At 39.1% G+C, this 18576-nt stretch overlaps 1 protein-coding gene across 2 annotated transcripts in view; it reads right to left on the bottom strand.

Moving 5' to 3' along the window:
• setx (senataxin) overlaps window positions 1–18576 on the bottom strand; it is a 37690-nt gene that overhangs the window by 3183 nt on the left and 15931 nt on the right. For both annotated transcript variants that reach the window (XM_053478415.1, XM_053478416.1), the window contains exons 9-20: window positions 15066–18551; window positions 12250–12346; window positions 11244–11417; window positions 10719–10942; window positions 9201–9350; window positions 8937–9087; window positions 8658–8759; window positions 4000–4112; window positions 3438–3509; window positions 3121–3270; window positions 2891–2998; window positions 416–591 (exon numbers count right to left, since the gene is read on the bottom strand). In XM_053478415.1, the coding sequence (XP_053334390.1) occupies window positions 416–591; window positions 2891–2998; window positions 3121–3270; window positions 3438–3509; window positions 4000–4112; window positions 8658–8759; window positions 8937–9087; window positions 9201–9350; window positions 10719–10942; window positions 11244–11417; window positions 12250–12346; window positions 15066–18551 (5003 nt within the window). The remainder of the gene's footprint in view (window positions 1–415; window positions 592–2890; window positions 2999–3120; window positions 3271–3437; window positions 3510–3999; window positions 4113–8657; window positions 8760–8936; window positions 9088–9200; window positions 9351–10718; window positions 10943–11243; window positions 11418–12249; window positions 12347–15065; window positions 18552–18576) is intronic.

Here is an 18576-nt window from a genome sequence, read left to right as displayed (position 1 = left end):
TATTGTATTACCAGGTCAAGAGATTTGGGCATATACAGAGTTCCCAAATTAATCAAATCACAAAATAATAATAATAATAATAATAATATTCAAAAGTTTATTAATGATAAATGATGCATTAGTTAAGGGAACCATAATGCAAATTATTACAAAATGTTAAACAGACTTTGAAACACCAATTTGGGTGAATTGAATCCAGGATTCCTAAATGAACGCCTCCAACCTAAATTAATAGCCACATAAAGTTAAGAGTATATGTAGAATGACATTACATAAAAAAAGGATTATATGTATTAGAATTACCATTTAACTTCAAATAATACAAGTGGGGGGGGTAAGTATGTTAGGCAATCATTGAAGAAGCAAATCTGATAAGTTGTCTAAGAGAGGTGTAAGGGAGGTTCAGATCTCATACCGGTCATTTTTCAATTCGTTGCCGTAGATGTACTTAGATGGGAACTCGCAAATATACGGGTGCATGCGGTACTGGGTACCAAGGAAGATGAAAGGACGAAGGCGTGTGTCTGGGCTATAAAGCCTCTTCCAAGCTCGAGCCATCAGTGATTGGTCAAAGCCCAGCTCCTTGGCTTTCTAATATCATATGAACAACATACACAAAGCAATGATGAATGTGGAGGAAACATTTTTTATAACCCATTATAGGCATATAAATACAAGAATGGGATTTCACAAGCATATTAATGAACGTATTTTAGAAAAATGCCTAATGAGATTAATGTTGACGCAAGTCTCTTGTAAACAATCTGGAATAGTTCTCATTCATCATTTTTGGGGAGACTTCTTATGTTCACATGATTTGTATGTCATGACAGTTCACATTCACAATTACAAGTGACTTATCGGACTTCAACGTGGACGTGTCTGTCCTCTAAAACAGCACACATGAAATGAAACCAGGTCAAGAAGTCATGAAAATCTTACAGAACTAGCTGATCTTTACTTGGGGTTAATAAGACTCGCTGAACTCATCAGCGTCCGATAACTACTTCTGAATACTATGAGGCGCCGTATAGGGCTTAAATCAAACTTTACTCACGCACACACATATGAAACACTTGCATACACATATATGAAACACTCACACATACATATATACTACTAACTGCTCAAACAACTACATATGAAATGCGCGCGCACATACATACATACATACATACTTTCCGCGCACATACATACATACTTTCCGCGCACATACATACATACTTTCCGCGCACATACATACAAACTCTTCTCGCACATTCACCTATGAGATTCTCAGTGTAACCGGAAGGCATTTCAGTGTAGACGGATTTGTCGCTTCATTCTCCCTGAATGGTAGTACTGGTTTGTATCATCACTGCTCAATCACATGGCGTATCCAGAACTATTCACATAATGTCTGAATATTTCAGCGGCAGAAAACGCAGGTGATGATTTGCAAAAAGAAAATTGAAGCACGGAATCTGTGGCTAATATGTCGGATCCTACAACAGAAAGAAATACTGTTTTGTGAAATGTGTTTCCTCGCCTTCGCTAATATGAACAATAACTCATCGGAATCCCACGGGACAAACATTGTTCCGACCCCCCATATCACCCACTTTTGTGGTGATAAATAAATCACTCGTTGTCTTCTAAACTGTCCATTAACGGTCTATTTAAGAAACTCTACTACTAATCAGGGAGAATGAAGTTCATATACATTGAAATTACTACTCCCTACACCCTACACCCTACTCCCTGCGCAGGAAATGTCTGTTAAAGGAACTTCACTCTACAAAATTCCACCATTCAGAACACCATGCAACGTCACTTCCTTCTTGCGTTTCCATGGTAACACAAGCACCTCGGATACCTGTCGCTGCTGCTGTGGAAATTTCACGCTACGGACATTAAATATAGATTATTTATTGAAACAAAAACTGATACCATAAAAAAATATAAAACGTATTATTTATTTATTTATTTTTACAGATTACTAGCCTATATAATACGAATGGTTTCTTTATTAAATCAAAATGTAAATTATTGTGTCCTATTTATATGATGTCCTCGCCTCGATAATAATTATAATAAAAATATAAATTATTTTTCGAGTAAAATTTTTTCACACTCCAGCGATATGTAATGACTTATAGAAAATTATCCATTCCCTTTTCCGCTAAACTAAAGATCCGTTGTTCACTCGTTCCCTACACCGCTACAGTTGGCTTTGTGCGCGTGCACAGAAAGTATGTATGTGTGTGTGTGCGTGCGTGTGCGCGGAAAGTATGTATGTATATGCGCGGAAAGTATGTATGTATGTGCGCGGAAAGTATGTATGTATGTGTTTGAGCAGTTAGAGCTAGTAGCCTACAATGTATGTGTGACTGTTTCATATATGTGTATGCAAGTGTTTCATATGTAGTTGTTTGAGCAGTTAGTAGTATATATGTATGTGTGACTGTTTCATATATGTGTATGCCAGTGTTTTATGTGTGTGTGCATGAGTAAAGTTTGATTTAAGCCATATACGGCGCCTCATAGAATACAGATCTGAATCGGACTGATCATGGTGTATGAGATTGTTCAGAATTAATAATTTGGCTGCATAATTTTGTAACAAAATTCATGTTTTTTTTTTTCTCACCCTAAAATGTTTGCAGGTCATTTTCTTCCCTTTTTCCTTGAATTTAGCTGGTTGCTATATGAAACTAAACATCTGACCTACCTGATGCGAATTACCTTGGTTTAAATTTACAAAAAAAAAAAAACATGAATGTATAGACTATATCCCCTGTAGTTAAGTAAATTCTAATAGTTCTAGTAAATAACTAAATTAGGGAAAAAAAAAATTTTTTTAATGTAGCTTTCAGACCCTTTTTTTGGCTGTTCATATCGTCTGCAATACCTGGGACACAACAGTGGGTGTGAGCTGATGAGGGTCGCCCACCAGGATGAGATTTGGGCATTGATAAAGTAAAGGGATCAAAGTTTCTGTTTCTTTAGCTTGTCCCGCCTGCAAGGAAAGACACACAGATATAGACATACACCATGTACACTGCTACAGCCTTACAACATGCCATATCTAACACATGTATAAACATAAAACATTATATAACCTTAATGAAGCCAACAAACCTCATCGACAATAACACAGTTGAATGGTTCATGTCCAAGACGACGGAAGGCAGATTCAAGGAGGCCACTGCCGCTCGTGCTCAGCGTGCAGCAAATCACATGAGCGTCAAGCAGAAGACGCGACTGCACCTCTTGTCTCTTACTACGAAACTAAAGCAATAGTAGTGGGAGAGTAAGACAGACATGGAAAGGACTTAGGACAAAACAATGCAAAATGCAACAATGCAAGAGAAGTGAATAATAAGTGACAAATTAACTGACATTAACTTCACAGAATGTTTAAAATGGATGATACAAAGAGCGTGAAAAACATGTACCTCTTTTAACTGTCTGCTGAGTTTCTCCCTTTCTTTTAAGCAGGATATCTTTTGGTTACTTAGCTGCTCAAACTAAAGGAAGGACAAAGGACAACTTTGACACATTCAAACTAGTTACTACATGTTAACTATAAATCATGTAACAAAAATAGTACAGTGGATTTGTAAAGCAAGTTATCTTCCTCCTCGAGTTAAGCACAGAAACAGAGATGCAAAGAAAAGGGAGGCTTGATGTGAAATATTTGTTTATGGCAAGAGTTGTTTTCATTGGAGCGGCCTTTATATCTCTTAATTCATGTGAATTAGTCTTGAGTCATTCAAAATCATCTCTTCAGTCAGAAAAATAAAAATCTGCTTGTGTTTACACAAGACTGCCCTTTTGACACTGCTTGGTGCATGTTACTGTTAAAACTTGATGCAAGAAATCTGATCATCAACATTCTCCAATATAGTTCCACATCCTGTTCCCATATACAAGAACAGGTATGAGATCAACACTGCACATCAGTTCATGTGGGTTTGCCATTTAGGATTTAATGCCAAGTATACAGAAGTGGCTTACCAAGGGCGATTTTTTTTCTGTTTTGGCGCACTGCCGAGACAGCCCATCAATGATTTTGTCCAGTTCCTCTTTCCTTCTATGGATTTCTGAATCATTTTTTTGTTGCGCTCTCTCTGTACAAACAAATGTACAAAAGAATCCAACATTATGGACCAGCTGAAACATAAAAAATTGCATCTAGGGGGTTGACGATACATGAACATGATAAAGTGAGGTGGACAAGAAAAAAAATAGCATTAAATCATTTTAATTTGAATCATTTTAGTGTGAATGCTTATTTTGAATACATTATACATTGAAATACTGGGATGTGTCCTTAACTATTATGCTAGTGCTGCATTTTCACAAGAAGAAAAGTTCAGGATTATATGTTTTCTGTGCTTGGTAGAGGTCAATAATTAGCCACTTCTGAAACACAGTAATACATTTTCCACAACCACGAAATAACAACATCTCCCGACAAGGAACAAGAAGGTACTTTACTGCATCAGTTACGGTGTGAGCTGTGCATGATGTGCTAGGACGTTTTTTTATACTGATGCTACGCTTTACTAGTTCACTCGACCCTGACCGGGAGGCTGCAATTATTTTTTTTTTTATATAGTATATATTGTCAAAAAAAATTCCAGTTAGTCAAAGAAGTAAAATTTTGTTTAAGGTTAAGTATCTTAGGACAAATTGCATTTCTTGTATTTCTTTCGTCATCAGCCAAATACACTTCCTGTTCGTTAACTGGAGAGTGAAATCAGAGACGAAAAATCTAAAGGATGGTTTGGATACAGATTCATTTTTATCTTAAAACTTAAAAGTATTAAAATTCACTTACAGTGGAACCTTGGATTACGAGCATAATTCAGCATAAGGCAGCGGGCTTTAAAACATTCATAAACCAAATTTAATTTTCCCCATAGGAAATAATGGAAACTCAAATGATTCATTCCACAGCCCAAATACAGGTTCTTCTCAAAACATTTGCATATTGTGATAAAGTTCATTATTTTCTGTAATGTACTGATAAACATTAGACTTTCATATATTTTAAATTCATTACACACAACTGAAGTAGCTCAAGCCTTTTAATAATTTTAATATTGATGATTTTGGCATACAGCTCATGAAAACCCAAAATTCCTATCTCAAAAAATTATCATATCATGAAAAGGTTCTCTAAACGAGCTATTAACCTAATCATCTGAATCAACTAATTAACTCTAAACACCTGCAAAAGATTCCTGAGGCTTTTAAAAACTCCCAGCCTGGTTCATTACTCAAAACCGCAATCATGGGTAAGACTGCCGACCTGACTGCTGTCCAGAAGGCCATTATTGACACCCTCAAGCAAGAGGGTAAGACACAGAAAGAAATTTTTGAACGAATAGGCTGTTCCCAGAGTGCTGTATCAAGGCACCTCAGTGTGAAATCTGTGGGAATGAAAAAGTGTGGCAGAAAACGCTGCACAACGAGAAGAGGTGACCGGACCCTGAGGAAGATTGTGGAGAAGGACCGATTCCAGACCTTGGGGGACCTGCGGAAGCAGTGGACTGAGTCTGGAGTAGAAACATCCAGAGCCACCGTGTACAGGCGTGTGCAGGAAATGGGCTACAGGTGCCGCATTCCCCAGGTCAAGCCACTTCTGAACCAGAAACAGCGACAGAAGCGCCTGACCTGGGCTACAGAGAAGTAGTTTTCGGATGAAAGCAACTTTTGCATGTCATTTGGAAATCAAGTTGCCAGAGTCTGGAGGAAGACTGGGGAGAGGGAAATGCCAAAATGCCTGAAGTCCAGTGTCAGGTACCCACAGTCAGTCATGGTCTGGGGTGCCATGTCAGCTGCTGGTGTTGGTCCACTGTGTTTTATCAAGGGCAGGGTCAATGCAGCTAGCTATCAGGAGATTTTGGAGCACTTCATGCTTCCATCTGCTGAAAAGCTTTATGGAGATGAAGATTTCATTTTCCAGCACGACCTGGCACCTGCTCACAGTGCCAAAACCACTGGTAAATGGTTTACTGACCATGGTATTACTCTGCTCAATTGGCCTGCCAACTCTCCTGACCTGAACCCCATAGAGAATCTGTGGGATATTGTAAAGAGAAAGTTGAGAGACGCAAGACCCAACACTCTGGATGAGCTTAAGGCCATTATCGAAGCATCCTGGGCCTCCATAACACCTCAGCAGTGCCACAGGCTGATTGCCTCCATGCCACGCCGCATTGAAGCAGTCATTTCTGCAAAAGGATTCCCGAACAAGTATTAAGTGCATAACTGAACATTATTTGAAGGTTGACTTTTTTTGTATCAAAAACACTTTTCTTTTATTGGTTGAATGAAATATGCTAATTTTTTGAGATAGGAATTTTGGGTTTTCATGAGCTGTATGCCAAAATCATCAATATTAAAACAATTAAAAGGCTTGAACTACTTCAGTTTTGTGTAATGAATCTAAAATATATGAAAGTCTAATGTTTATCAATACATTACAGAAAATAATGAACTTTATCACAATATGCAAATTTTTTGAAAAGGACCTGTATATATGTAAGTAAAAATAAAACAAATTAACCTGCACTTTACCTTTTAAAAATAAATCCTGACAGTGTTTATAAAAAATAAAATAAATCCAGATAAGTGTTTCCGTTCATGCGCGCAGAAGGCCCTCCCATCTGGAGAGTGTGTGTGTAAACCGGCACAGTGTCTAATTAGAGGCTGAGGAAGAAAATGGATTTTTAACTTGTTAATGAGACTTTCTTACACAGTAAACCTTTCTCCTTTCTTATTTGAATTTCATATAAAACACACATTAGCGGAAAGACTGTTTTGTCTGAAAAAATTAGCAAGGAACATCACTAATGACACTTGTGTAAGCGCATACGAACGGAATCACTGCTGTAACATAAAACAAACAAACCTGCACTTTACCTTTGAAAAGAATCGCGACAGAGCAGTGTTTCCGCAGAGAGTGTGTGTGTGTGTGAAGCAGAGAGGGGGTGCCACACACCCACCCCCACACCCTAAAGACGAGAGAGTGTGTGTGTGTGTGTGTGTGTGTGAGAGACCCGGCACGGTGACAAATTAGGCGTGCACACAACGAAAAAGAGGGAGAAAATGGATTTTTAACCTTCTAATGAGACTTTCTTTTGCTTTACACGCGCGCACACATGTTATAAGAAACAGTACACGCGCGCACTGTATACATGCGCTTAAAAACACAAAATAAAATGTTTTACACACACGTGGTCACAGTGTAATAGTAAACAGTACACGCGTGCACGAATGTTGATAATACCAGTAAGAGACGCCCACTAAGACCCAGCAGGGGAGACGATTGCCCACAATTCCATAGCACAAGAGAGAAAAACCGTTGGCTTAATTGTGATCACGTGTATACCACTTTACTGGTATACCACGTATACTGCTGTTCAGCAGGGAAATATAAGCCAATTGCAGTAAAAAAAAAAAATTTGTTTAGCTTTTCTAATTCATATCTATTGGTGCAGGGGACATTGATCAAGTAGCTTATTAATAACTTATTTTAAAGTAAATAAGTTATAAGTTTACTTAAATCCAGCTTGTAACTGTTCATAACAGCTTCTACTCAACATTTTGATTTCACTTATGGTGCAGGAAAACTTTAGGCAGATATGCAAGTACTGCAAAAGTTTATCAAATTCTGTCCAGCGGTCAAATTACATTGCACACAGTTTGCTTTTTTCAATTTAGGGAATTAGCAAAACAGGCATTTTGAAATAGCCATCCACTCCTTTATCACCGCTCTCCTTGAGTATTGTAACGCTTTGTATTTTGGGGTTCCTCAGTCAGCATTACATCGACTACAGCTGGCCCAAAATTCTACTGAGAACATATTTCCAGTCCTGGCTTCCCTTACAGTACCAAATTAATTAAAAAAAAAAAAAAAAAAATCAAAAAAATTATTTTGGTAATGGTTAAATGTTTATATGGCCTTGCCTCACTCTACCTCTCAAACCTACTTTAGCCCTATGCCTCACCCCGGTTTCTTAAATGATCCGACAACAAAGGCTATTTTCCATACCACGTCATCTTGTGGACTTCATCGTCGGGTTGGGAGTAACGAAATGGACAGTTCCATAACATCCAGATAGTGTGTCCAGACTGAGGCACATCTTTAGAAACCCGATTTAAACAGATTCAGACTGGACGTGCAAAAATCAGTTCCAATGTATTTTATTTTTTACTGCTCAGACTACATGAAAGCAAACTGATTCCAATGTAGATTTGCCAAAAATTGGGTTTGATCGTTCATTATGGACAAGGCCATTTTCCAATACGTGCCACCTAATTTTGGGAAGAGTTTAAACATTGTGATGAACTCCAATGCACGTTGTTCCAGCCTTTTTAGCATTTTAATCTGTTTGTGATAGGGACTATTAAGCACTTCTGTAAGGTGCATTGGATATGTCCATGTTCAAAACACAAAACAAATAAATGTTTGCATTACTAACAAAACCATTTAAATAGCCCAAACTGACTCCTTGCAGTGCCACTGCAGTCTTAGAGAACATTCTCACTGAAAAATATTAATTAAAAAAAAAAAAAAATGTCAGTGTACTGGATATTATACCTGGAATGTAGACTATTCTATAGCCCTCCTTTTTAACTTAATGTGAATGCCTTTTACTCACCCAGGGCTTTTCTGACCTGGCGGTCAAGGCTGAAGCCAGTCAAGTCTTTAGAGATTGTCCGCTCACTCCCTAGTCGCACCAAGTTGATGTCACCACAGGTCCCTGTGCACACAATCTTTGTCAATCTTTTACTTGTGTGCGTGTCACAAATTATGGAAAAATTCAGAGCAAAAACAATCATGGCCTCCTCTATTTCAAGTGACATGTTTACACAACTACAGTAGATGATCATTTCACAACTAGAAGAAAGCACATGGTGATGTGATGCATTACTGGTACCTTGTGGAGATTGACTGTCTAAGCACATTGCTTTGAAGGCAGCAATGATTTTCTTCATTAAGCTGTCAATAGCAGCATTAGATGGAGCGCAGATCAGAATTCTCATCCTGCGAGTCTTAGAATAGCGATTCACTGAAGGACCGGCACCATCCTACAGAGTTTACAAGATAAACAACCGAATGAGGAAACTACTCCTTTTCATTTGGCAATTGAAATGTTAACGCACAATTTTCACAGACTGAAAAAAGTAGGATAAGGACTTACGGAGAAAAATCTTTGCAGCATGCCAACTATGATTTTGCTCTTGCCAGTTCCTGGTGGTCCATGTATTAACAAAATCTTTGGAGTATTCTGTTTTCTTCTCACCATTGCAACCCCGCATCTGATTGCTTTAGTCTGGTCTGCATTATATTCCTACAAAAAAGGGACAACCACATTTATACCTCCCCATTATTTTTTATCTTTACTAAATCTAGATCAAGGCAAACTAAGCAACATTACACATGACAAAAGAGGAAATCAAGTGCAAGATAACAGGCAGTACCACAAAAAGATTACCAGCAGCAAACTATAGGGTGGGCCATTTATATGGATACACCTTAATAAAATGGGAATGGTTAGTGATATTAACTTCCTGTTTGTGGCACATTAGTATATGGCATCAATTTTTTTGTTCCAACAGTCTTGGAGGGATTTATCCAATGTGGGTTAGTGTCAGACCAATAACGGTGGTTTTGTTTGTTAACTTCACCATTCACATAAAAGTTTGCCTCATCACTGAACAAAATCTTCTGCGTAAACTGAGGGTCCTGTTCCAATTTTTGTTTTGCCCATTCTACAAATTCAGTGCACCGATCTGGGTCATCCTCGTTGAGAAGCTGCAGTAGCTGGAGTTTGTAAGGGTGCCATTTGTGAGTAGCTAATGTGCAAAGGGATGTTCGACTAATGCCACTCTCCAGTGACATGCGGCGAGTGCTACGCTGTGGGCTCTTGTTGAAGGAAGCTAGGACAGCCACTGATGTTTCTTCATTAGTGACAGTTTTCATGCGTCCACATTTTGGCAAATCCAACACTTGAACCAGATTTACGAAACTTAGCAAGCAGTTTGCTAACTGTAGCATGGGAGATGGGTGGTCTCGTAGGGTGTCTTGGATTGAAATCTGCTGCAATGACCAGGTTACTGCGTTCACCAGACATCAACACAATTCCTATCCGCTCCTCACGTGTTAACCTCTGCGACATGTCAATGGCTGTAAACGAAGAGAAACTTTGTGAACATAAAAAAATAACTCATGAAAGAATAAAGTTATGTTAAAACCAAGCACAACATTGTTTTTCTTTTGAAATACCCAATAGGTTTGATGTGTCACATGACACTTCCTATTGAAAAAACAAAAGTTGGATCCAAAATAGCCGACTTCAAAATGGCCACCATGGTCACCACCCATCTTGAAAAGTTTCCCCCCTCACATATACTAATTTGCCACAAACAGGAAGTTAATATTACCAACCATTTCCATTTTATTAAGGTGTATCCATATAAATAGCCCACCCTGTAGATCTAGTCCAACATATAAAAGCTGTGTTCTCACCCAGGGGTTCCCAACCCTGGTCACAGAGAACCCATTGCCCTGCACATGTTATGTTTTTCTGTTAATTAACTGATTTAACTTATCAAGTGTGCAGCGAAAAAAAAAAAAAAAAAAAAAAAACTCGAGCGTAGATAGCAAGGAGTCCTTTAGGAACAGGATTGAGAAACACTGATCATCATCACCTACTTACAGGCATATCTAGGTTGGGCAGGTCATCCTGGGATGGTCCAAAGAACCTGATGTCTGGCTTGAGGATTGGATATAACATCTTTCTCTTTGGTAGCAAACACAGTGCTCTGAATTCTCGTAATGTACTGATTAGGGATCCAATTACTTCACAGTTAATGGACTGGGTGTTAACAGAGGACACATTACCACGCGTCTGAATAATAAGGTTCAATGCAGAGGCTTGACCTACAAGTAAAGATGGCAAAAATCTCAGTTATTTTGCAGAATTTCCAAAAGCATTCTTAGTGCTTATGGAGCCTCCTGATTCGAAAAAATATAGACAGGAGACTGAAGCCTTTGGACCAAATCAAAATAATTGCTTTTGGATACATGCTTTTAAAGGTTTGTCTGCCTGTCATGTCATTCAAGTGCTAAATCATAATTCTTTGGTAAATGTTGCACATTCATAAAATATCAGTAGATTATTAATAACTTACTAATTTAAATTAGTAAAAAATAAAAACAAGCATGCACAATAGACACACACCTCCTCCATTACTTATCACGCTGGACCGAGACACACATCCAAAGTGGGCATTCATCTCATGAGACTCTGGTTCATCATTTACATATGCACCAGTGTTCTCAGGCAGCCAGAGGAGCACAAGGTCGTCTTCTTTAGGATACAGCTGGTTCATCTCCTGCTCAGCATTAAGGCTCGCTATATAATGTGACAAGCCATTTAAATCCAGCTACGTACTATACATGTGCATAACAATATCAGACAAATGGCACATAAAGGTTTGAGAGAAATGGGTCAAAAACTTCCACTAATGTAAATATCAAACTGAGGCAAAAAGTGATCTCTGTGACTTTGACCAAGACATACACAACATGTCAAACATTGGGGTAAATGGGCTACAATATCAAAAGACAAGATTTCACTGCAGAAAGTGAAAAAAACAGAAATCCAAGGCTACAGAAGGAACTAGGTTTACCAAAACTGGACAGTCAATGATTTGAGGAACATCACCAGGTACTTTTGTGATCAGTTGTAGCTCCCCTCCTCCCCCCACCACAGCCTTCAACATGTTATACAAAACCTGCTCATCTGGCACCGCAATCACGTCAAAGTGATTTGACAGACCGGTGTGCGTCAAAAATTTCAATGCTACCATATAATTATGCTACCATAATGCTACCATATGATAGGGGCAGTGGTAGCTCAAAGGGTTAAGGCACTGAGTTACTGATTAGAAGAGCGGCGGTTCGATCCCCAGCTCCACCAGGTTGCCCCTGTTGGGCCCTTGAGCAAGGTCCTTAACCCTAACTGCTCCAGGGGCGCCGTATCATGGCTGACCCTGCGCTCTGACCCCAGTTATGCTGGGATATGCGAAGAAGCAATTTCCCTCTGGGATTAATAAAGTTCTAATTATTATTATTATTATGATTGGCCAATTTGATAAGAAGCAGGTTTTCTCAAATAAAGGGCTGATAAGCATGATTCTTTGCAATATGTGGTGCCAAGTGAAAAAAAAAAAAAAAGAACGCACCTGTAAAACTGGCACTGGCAATGCGATTACTGTATTCAATTCCCTGGACCTGTAGTTGAAGTTTGAATTTCCTTTTTTTAAGCCATTCATTGACCATCTGCAGGAGGAGAGAAAGAAATACTTATGTACAATGAAAAGTACCCTGAAACTGTTGTGAAACACAATTTACATACTGTATATGAGTAAATTAATTAATTCTGTTAAACTATTACACAAAATTCTGTTTCGTTTTCAGGGTGTGTGTTCGTTTTTTAATGTAAACACACACACACACACACAAAAAAACAACATTGTTCTCTTGTTGCTCAGCTTTGGTGTTCTCCAGTGGTATAGAACACAATAGTAGCTTATTTACATATGTTTGCCAGAGTAGTATAATAAAGGGCATTTTCAGTATAGTTATGTTTAAAGGTTAGAGCACCCTCTTTTAATTCTATGTTTGTTGTGTAAAAACATTAATCATGATAGAGTCTCTCAGTATTAGGCAAATACAAGCTCAAATGTACAACATATTTTCAGCATTTTATGCACATAAAAAAAAAAATTTTAACCCCTCATTGCTTCCACATGATTTAAGAGGGCAAGTTGCAGCCAGGTGCTGCTGATCATCAGCCCTTGATTAACTGATCATTTGCAGGTCTGAAGCAGCTAGAAATTTTGGTAGTTTGCTAGTCTAGAGCATTTGGGTGTGTTAACGCAATGCAAAAAGGGAAAGATATAAGCAATGGTCTTAGGGAAGCAACTGTTGCTACACATCAATTTGGAAAGAATTATAAAACAATCTCCAAAGCATTGTACACTTCATTGTTCTACAGTGAGAAAGATTATTTACAAGTAGAAAGCATTCAACAATCTTTCCAGGACTGGACGTACCAGCACATTCACCGCAAGGTCAAACCACTTAATGCTCAGAGAAATACAAAAAAACCCGAGAGCTAAATCTTAAACCCTACAGGCCTTACTAGGTATAATACAGTAGGTGGACAGGCAATATGTGACTTTTACCGTCGCAGCGCACGGCAACTACATTTGGGTTTGTGTGTTTGCTGGCTTTTACCACTGAGTGGCACTATATAACTACGGACATTGTTCTCGCCTCAGTTCGTTCTCTCCAGGATTTATGAGTCGCAGCCCAGTATTACAGTAATATATTAAACAGTTATATTTAAAACATTTTGCAGGGTGCCATTTGGAGAAACCAGAGAATAAAGAACAAACCAGTTGTTGGCTCAAAATAAGCCAACCAGGTCTTCATTTGTGAATGACTCATATGACCCAACATGAGCAACACAACAATGTGCTTAAAGTACCCGAAATAACCCAGAATTTTAACCCAGCATAAACCACCCAACGATGTGTTTACAGAAACACAGCATTTTTAGTGCGTCTATTTTGAGTTAATGTTTTATTCTGAAAGTCTATTTTACCAGTTATTTCTATATTTAAGTTTGATAAAATTTTTTATGTATTTTTAACATAATAATAAACAGATACAAACAGAGATAGGCTATATAACAGTTAATTCTTTGTACAAATAAAATGATCAGCTAGTGAATTTGATCGTCTGTCATAACATTTAACCAATGTTTGTTTTTTTACTCATTATTATACAATAAATATCAATATCTCTGGTTTAGATTTTTCATTTTTGTTGTATAAAGTTCTCAGATGTGGAAATTACAATCACATTAGTATTTCTTCGATACAACATATTGTTTAGACTTTTTTATTGACTTAATTATATTTTAAACTGCATAGAGTGAAAAATGTCACTTTGCGCCACCTGGCGGTCATTGCACGAATGACTTTAAAATGCAACAGATTAATTTTGGCTGCTGCCGTTTCCCACGGCGGTGAGCGCGACGGTAATAAGCATTCTGGTTGTCCTCTTACTGTAAATGTTAAAAGTCCGTGACAGCCTCCGAGTGGGACAGTGGTAAAGTGCTCGCCCTATCATCCGGAGATCGTTGGTTTGATCCCCGGGTGATGCGGTTACCTCTTGGAGGTCTAGAGAGAGCTGACTGGCCGAGCTCTCTCAGAGGGGAGGGATGAGAGGTACTTTGTGCTCCCACATTAATCTACAGCCAATCAGTGTGAGTGAGCTCGCGCACGCGGAAGGAGCGGCAAGTGCTTTCCTCCGTGTGTGTTACTCCGCCCCTAACGGGGCACGGGCGAGCAGTTCGAAAAGATACGGTCGGCTGGCGTCACGCGGTTCAGAAGTGATAGTCTTCGGCCCTCCCGGCTGAATGGTAGTAGTAGCCTTAATGTGGGAACCCCCTAGTGAAGGGGAGGAATTGGCCACGACTAAATTAAGGAGAAAATCGGGAAAAAAATTTAAAAAATTCCGTGATGGCACCATTAGAAGACTGAACAAATATGGTGCCAAAAAAAGGGGCCAATACTGAGACCGACTACAAGATCATTTTAATTATGTTTTTACACAAAAATCATAGAATTATATTTATATATATTTAAATATATATAACAAGACTATTACAAAATGTGCCTTTAAGGGTTATGTCAGCTGAAACATTCACATACACACTTGGTGGACCTCTGAGGCCTGTGTTAACTTGTTAATGAAAGTGTACTGTATGTGTCTGGTGAGTTTTTTTTAATGCATATAAACGTAAAAATCCTGAATTTACTGAAGTAATTTACCAGGACCTTGTTTTGAAAAGATAAAATAATGTTTTAAAGTGTAGACTAATTATTAAAAAAAAAGGAAAAAGATAAATTTATCAAATTCAATGCAATGAATAAGAACATATGTACAGCTGAGGCACAAAACTTATGTTTTAATGGCAAAGACTCACCTCTTCAAATGTGTTATTGAGCAGAAGTGGGTAAAAGATGTTGAAATAGTCTTTGTAGTTAGAGAACTCTGTTGGTACCTCCTTAAGTGGAATTGTACACAATTCCTGGGGTGTCCCAAACATTTCATAATTGTTAAACATGCTGTACTCCCACTTTAGAATATCGTGTTTCAGGTAGGATGGTTCATACATCTGAGAGTTGTCAGCTCTTTGACCTTGAGTCACTGTTGATGTTTGTACTGATACAGGTGCTTCTGGTCTGGGATATGTCTTATATGAAGGCACATGAAAAGATGGTGTTACATTAGAAAGTGGTGACTTTGGAGTCTGATTTGAAGAGTGTGGGGCAGGTCTTTTTGGAAGTGGCTGGCGAAATTCATGTTGTGGTGTAGTTTTTGGAGGTTGTGGTGGAGGAGCCATTGCTGGTGGTGGTCGAGTGACCTTGGGCCTAGCCACATTAGCTAAAGGTGGAGGGGCTGCTACCTTTTCCAGTTCTTTTACTAAAGAGGCACTGCGGGAACTCGATGAATAAATTTTCGTTGTAGAAGGCTTTGCTTTTTTCTGACACTCAGTAGGCAGGCTTGGTTTTAAGAACAAATTGTCATCTGAAGAGGTTTTTAAGGAAGCATCAGAAAGTGATTTCTGAGGCATATTGCTAGATAATGGATTAAGTGGCACACTTGATTCTCCTCCAGAAATATTTGATTGGTTGCAAGAGTCACAGCTTGTAATCATTAAGTTCTCACCATACTCTTCCTCCATTAGCTCCATTTGAGAGCATAATTCCATATCCGTAGGCTCATTTTGTGTAAGGTATGTCCATTCATCATCATCCTCATCACAATTTACACCACTGGATTCTGCATGCTCTGCTATGGAGTTACCCACATTTTGGTTATTTCTAACAGAACTATGTTCTTTACTTTTAGTGTCCTTAGCACAATCACTTTCTACTATTTTTGAATCATTTGACAAATTAGTATTGACTTTACTGGTCCCAATTTTATTGTCTGTCCTTCTCTCAGGATCAGGCTGGGAACAGGGAAGAAAAGGGTAATTATAGTCCTCTTCATCACTTGGTTCTTCCACGGTTTCAACTGCAGGTTTTGATTTCGGTAGGGCCTCTGGTACAGAACGTTTATTTGATTTGGGAACATCAGTGGCTGGTGTTGACTTCTGGAGCTTTCCACGACTCTGCCTAATGTATTGCATAGCTTGTGGATCTAAACCAATTCCTTTTTTCACAATCTTCTGCCGACAATTGCTTTTTGATTTTAGTTGTAACTCAACATGCACATTCTGGCCGTGTGACCGAAGTTCACCCAAACAGTCCAAGGAACGTTGTGAAAGATCAAAAGCTTTCCTTGCCTTCTTTTTTAACCCAATAAGCTCTGGAGGTACTTCAGATTCAACACGTTTACGAACCTTTTTTGGTGGAACTATAGCAGGAGCGGATGATGAACATGCAACAGAGGATGTAGAAATGCCTCTGTGAGGGGCTGTAGTAGATGTTGATGGAACAGAAGGTGAAGTCAGCATTGGGGAAGAACTCCCTGGTTTCACAGGGTCTCGAGACACAGCATTTTGTGTCCTGTGATGCATCTTTTTTTTTTCTCTTGGGGCTTCATTACCAGGTGGCTTTCTACTCAGGCATTGCTTGGCTTTTTTATTAGCAAGGCTAAATTTTTCAGTGGGAATTCCTGAATTTTTGGACTGAATCAAATCACGTTTTTCATTAGGGTGTGGTTTGGTTGGAACTTGCGTGCTTGATGCTTGATGCAGTTCCAGTGGCTGCGGCCGTTTACGGGTTTGCACCTCGACTTGCAAAGAGGCTCTTTCAATGTCTTCCTCAGAGACAGGCTGAGTCGCCATGGGCTCCACAGCATCATGACTACGGCATGCTTTGTGATCATTCCCAAGTTTTTGGTTTTTGGTCACAACTGGGCTGTCAATCTGTGGCTCATTCCAGGCAGACACCACATGTTCTTGGGTTTCAAACTCAAATAATTGCGATTCACTTAAATCATCATATTCACGGCCTAAACTCTTGTTAATTTTCTCGTCCGAAGGAGGATCATGTGTTATCTTTTTTTCGAATAGCTCATCATCAAGTATAGAACCGGTGATTGTGTTACTCTCATGGACATGTTTTGCACCGCTAGACGACTGCTTTAGAATATGCTTGGCAGCAGTTGAATCCTTTTCTCCAGAATTCAAAGACCTTTTTAAGCGTTTCCTTCGAATATTTAGGGGCTCATCGTCATCATCTTTCAGCATATGTTTAGAGGACTCGCTAACCACGGCGGAGTCCAGAATCTTAAATTGCGAGGTTGAAGGCTGAGTGCGTTCATCTGATACATGTCCAATCTCCTTCAAGCCACTGCACTGACCTTGTTCCTCCTGAGCCTCAGATCTCTTAGCAATGGCGTGTATCTTGGAAAGGTTCTGATCATTAAAAATAGATCTGATTTCCTCTATTTTCTCATAGTCTGGTTTTATACGATTAAAATCAAAAGGTGTAACTTCTGATATTTCTATTGCGTTATGAGATTCTTCCTTTACCTTGATAATTTCTCTATCACAGAAACTTTTCTTTTGATGCCACAGTGGCTCATCCTTAATATTACTTGTACCTGCTCCACCACCTGGACCAACCGCTGCATCTTTGACTTGTAGCTGTTGCAGAGGCGAAGTCAATGTGGAATTTGGGTAGGAAACAACATTTTCTGGGGGATCTGTGGGTGGCGTTGGTGGAGCACGTGGCAGAACATCATTTGAAACCGCAGGCCTATCTGATATTGCTTTTACAAGATTGCGTAAGCATTTATTAAGACCGTCATATTCTGATCGGGAAAGACTAAACTTTCTAGATGAGACATCACGCAGGTGTCGGTTGACTACATCCAGATAGTGTGCAGCCTCTGGAATTGTTCCTGTTCGACCCCCTTCCCTTAACAAAGAGCGAATCAGCTTTATGCAAGCTTGACTTATAGCACTGAGACCAACTGCTGGCACGCGAGTTCCTCTCCCAAAACGTGAAGCTGCTGCATAGATCCCCCTCCGTGGATCTTGAATTCTGGTGTTACAATAATCATCAGACAGAACAGCACACTGCATTACCATATTTACCCATACAGGGGCAAAGTAGTTTACTGCTTCCATGCAGCCTTTGCTTAAGTGCAGCTCAATTATATCAACTAGCATGCGGATAAAGAGCTCTGTGACTTTGTCGCAGGTTTGTGTCAATCCAGATAGCACATCGTTGCTGACATTGTCTTTCAGGTAGTGGATAACTTCTCCAATGCAGATGCTATTAAGCACAGGCACCTCCATGACGGCACGAACGAAAGGAATGAACCAAAGAAAAGTGCTTCCATATACACGCATGCTTTGGCCCATTTCTGACTGCAAAAAATTAACAAGGCAGCTCATTTCTTCAAAAATTGCATTGCCACTGGTATCATTATTGCTGGATAAGTCTGATGTCTACAGGACATGGAAAAGAAAAAGG

Source organism: Clarias gariepinus, chromosome 19 (genome assembly GCF_024256425.1).
Source record: "Clarias gariepinus isolate MV-2021 ecotype Netherlands chromosome 19, CGAR_prim_01v2, whole genome shotgun sequence".
Classification (NCBI taxonomy): Eukaryota; Metazoa; Chordata; class Actinopteri; order Siluriformes; family Clariidae; genus Clarias; species Clarias gariepinus.
This window is presented reverse-complemented; position numbering and strand designations above follow the sequence as displayed.